This window comes from Hydra vulgaris, chromosome 07 (assembly GCF_038396675.1).
Source record: "Hydra vulgaris chromosome 07, alternate assembly HydraT2T_AEP".
NCBI classification, from domain to species: domain Eukaryota; kingdom Metazoa; phylum Cnidaria; class Hydrozoa; order Anthoathecata; family Hydridae; genus Hydra; species Hydra vulgaris.
Genome location: NC_088926.1, coordinates 16,422,467 through 16,423,731, shown reverse-complemented (window position 1 = coordinate 16,423,731; position 1,265 = coordinate 16,422,467). Strand labels below are relative to the sequence as shown.

General features: G+C 29.7%; 1 protein-coding gene across 1 annotated transcript; it reads left to right on the top strand.

Annotated features, from left to right (window-relative positions):
- The first annotated feature begins 495 nt into the window (after positions 1-495).
- On the top strand, positions 496-873 carry LOC136082590 (52 kDa repressor of the inhibitor of the protein kinase-like). The gene has a single exon (XM_065802007.1). It carries the CDS (start codon positions 496-498, stop codon positions 871-873), a length of 378 nt encoding a protein of 125 aa, XP_065658079.1.
- The last annotated feature ends 392 nt before the right edge of the window (positions 874-1,265 follow it).

Here is a 1,265-nt window from a genome sequence, read left to right as displayed (position 1 = left end):
ACTTTTATTTAGCTATACCATATATGGCAGAGGCATTAGAGATTATTTTAGGAATACACTCTAATATAGAACAGTTCAATATAGCGTTTAGTACGGATTGGAACGCACAAGGAAAAAGAGAGGCCAACTCACTCCTTAATGCACTCATTAAGTTTAAATTCATAATTGGAATTATAACTTTGTACCGCTTACTTCACCCGTTGTCGTATATAACAGAGAGGTTACAAGGGCGCACAACTGATATTGTGTATCAACATTCAAGAAACAATCGACAATTTGAACTATCAACAAAAATGTTGAAAAAGAAACTTACACAATTTGCCAACAAGCTACTCTTATGGCAAGTAAATTATTTGTAGAACCAACAAATGCACCATCATTTCAGAAATCAAAATACGATTCCAAAAGACAAGTTACATTCCTGCTAAGGTTTTATGCTTGGTTCCCTCAATAATTTGCAGTGAAGAGATAACTGCTTTCCAGCTGTTAGTTGAAATGTATAAAAGTGATCTACCAAACTCAGAAGCTGTAGATCAAGAATTCATGTTTTGGAAAAAAAAATGGTCTGTTATTAAACCTGAAGATAGGCCTAATATTCTAGCTAAAGCTATTAAAACCTGCAATGAAAATCAATGTCCTAATCTCTTTGAGCATCTAAAGATCGGATGTACACTACCCGTAACGTCCACAGAATATGAACGCAGCTTTTCAGCAAGGCGAAGATTACGAAAATGGTTGAGAGCCAGTAAGACTGCAGATCGACTTGGTTCATTAGCCATCATGAATATCCACTACAATGAAATTGTTGATTATAAACAAGTCTCAAAACTATTTTTTACTTTACATCCTAGAAAATTGTGTGAAAAAGTTTAGCTTTTGAATAAAAATTTAAACCATTTATCAAAGTATTATTAATCTTTGTATCGATATCCATTTTCTAACAAGGAGCTTGCTTATACGCCTATGTAGCATAAAAATAGAAAAAACATTCGGAGAACAATAAATTCGTTTATGTAAACATTGTTTAAACAAATATAGCTATGTTTCACGAAAATTTTATTAAGTAAATTTAGTAAGATATTTGTTTGGTGTTTTAAAACTGCCTTTTTTTCAAAAACGACCCCCCTAAAAATTTCACGGTACGGCCCTATATATATATATATATATATATATATATATATATATATATATATATATATATATATATATATATATATATATATATATATATATATATATATATATATATATATATATATATATAT